This window comes from Passer montanus, unplaced genomic scaffold (genome assembly GCF_014805655.1).
Source record: "Passer montanus isolate IOZ18808 unplaced genomic scaffold, ASM1480565v1 scaffold547, whole genome shotgun sequence".
Classification (NCBI taxonomy): Eukaryota; Metazoa; Chordata; class Aves; order Passeriformes; family Passeridae; genus Passer; species Passer montanus.
Window position 1 is genome coordinate 1 of NW_024370452.1, and position 1,492 is coordinate 1,492.

The 1,492-nt window shown below is 64.2% G+C and overlaps 2 protein-coding genes across 2 annotated transcripts in view; one reads left to right on the forward strand and one right to left on the reverse strand.

Annotated features, from left to right (window-relative positions):
• Positions 1 to 67: 67 nt before the first annotated feature.
• Positions 68 to 564, reverse strand: LOC120509940 (DNA-directed RNA polymerase III subunit RPC7-like; the record flags this gene model as incomplete). Its single annotated transcript, XM_039725213.1, has 3 exons — positions 414 to 564; positions 257 to 313; positions 68 to 143 (listed from the first exon to the last, which is right to left on the reverse strand). Coding segments are annotated over exons 1-3 (284 nt in total), but the record flags the coding sequence as incomplete, so codon positions are not given.
• Positions 565 to 1,005: 441 nt separating this feature from the next.
• The window catches only part of ANKRD34A (ankyrin repeat domain 34A), a 4,001-nt gene continuing 3,514 nt past the window's right edge, over positions 1,006 to 1,492 (forward strand). Inside the window, exon 1 of the mRNA XM_039725215.1 lies at positions 1,006 to 1,234. The gene's annotated coding sequence lies outside the window, so the exon portion shown is untranslated. The remainder of the gene's footprint in view (positions 1,235 to 1,492) is intronic.

Genomic DNA, 1,492 nt, shown 5'->3' on the forward strand with positions numbered 1-1,492 from the left:
ATCCCAAACCCCAAATCCCAAAACCCAAAATCCCAAATCCCCCCATGGTGCCACCCCCAAATTTCACCTCCCCACCTCCAGCTTCTTGATGGCCTCCTCCTTGTCCAGTGCCACCGGCTTCTTGGGGACGGGGGCAGCGGGTCCTGGGGGGCACAGGGGACTGTCACCCCCCCCGGGGCACTGTCACCCCCCCGGGGCACTGTCACCCCCCCAGGGGACAATGGGGACCCCCGGGGGGGGCAGGGGGGTCACTCACGGCCTTTCCGCTGCCGCCGCACGCGGATCTTCAACTCCCGCGGGAGCCGCCTCCAGTCTGGGGGGGAAAAATGGGGCAAAATGAGGGGTTGGGGGAGACCCCAAAAAACCCCACGTGCCCCCCAGGACCCCTCTGTGCCACCCCCGGGTGCCCCCACCTGGGCTCCAGTCGATGGCGCTGTCCACGGGGTTGGAGAGCTGGTACTTGTCCGAGTAGCGCTCGATGTCTGCGGGGGCACGGGGGGATTTGGGGACGTTCTGGGGGAGATTTTGGGGGATTTGGGGACACTTTGGGGGATTTGGGGACATTGTCTTTGGGGACACCCACCCTGGGGACACCCGTGGGACACACATGGGGAGGGATGGATGATGGCACGAGAATGAAATGGGAATGAAAAATGGGAGGAATAAAATGCGGGCGGAGAAAAAGTGGGAATAAATAGTGGGGAAAATAAATAATGGAATAAAATAGGGAGGATAAAATGGAGGGGATAAAAAAATGGGAATAAATAATGGGAATAAATAATGGGAATAAATAATGGGAATAAATAATGGGAATAAAATGGGAATTAAATGGGAATAAAATGGGGGTGGGGGGGAATAAAACAGGGGGGCTGGGGGCTCAGGGGAGCTCTGGGCACGCCGTGGAGCCGCGGGGCAGAGGATTTGGGGTGAGCTCCCTCCCTGCCCCCCGGGGCTGGGGCACACCGGGCACACCGGGGCACACCGGGCAGTGCCGGTACCCTCGCTCCCACGCAGGGCCGGGCTCTGGATGCGCCGTGGGTGATTCATCCTGCTCCAGCCCCCCCCCGCTGCCAAAAATAGCGCTGCGGGAGGGGGGGGACCCTCCACATCACCCCCCGCCCCCCCGCCTCACCGGCGGCAGGCCGGGATGGCGGCCACGGGCCGCTGTCCCCCACAGCCCCATCGCCGGGGCCGCGGGAACCGCGACGAGGGACCCCGAGCTCCGGTAGCCACGGTAAAATGGGGACGGAGAGGGGCGGGATGGGGGGTCCCCGCTGCGGGGGGGGGACACGGGGCAGCCCCCAGGCCCGGGATCGGGGGTGAATCACGAGGGGACCGGGAGGATTCTTCCCCGGTTTTCAGGGTGGTCGGAGCGGGATGAGCGAGCGTCGCCATGGGAACCGGGCAGGCAGGGATGGGGTACGGGCAGGGATGGGGAACGGGCAAAGATCGGGGTACGGGCAGGGGTGGGGTACGGGCAGGAGTGGGGTAC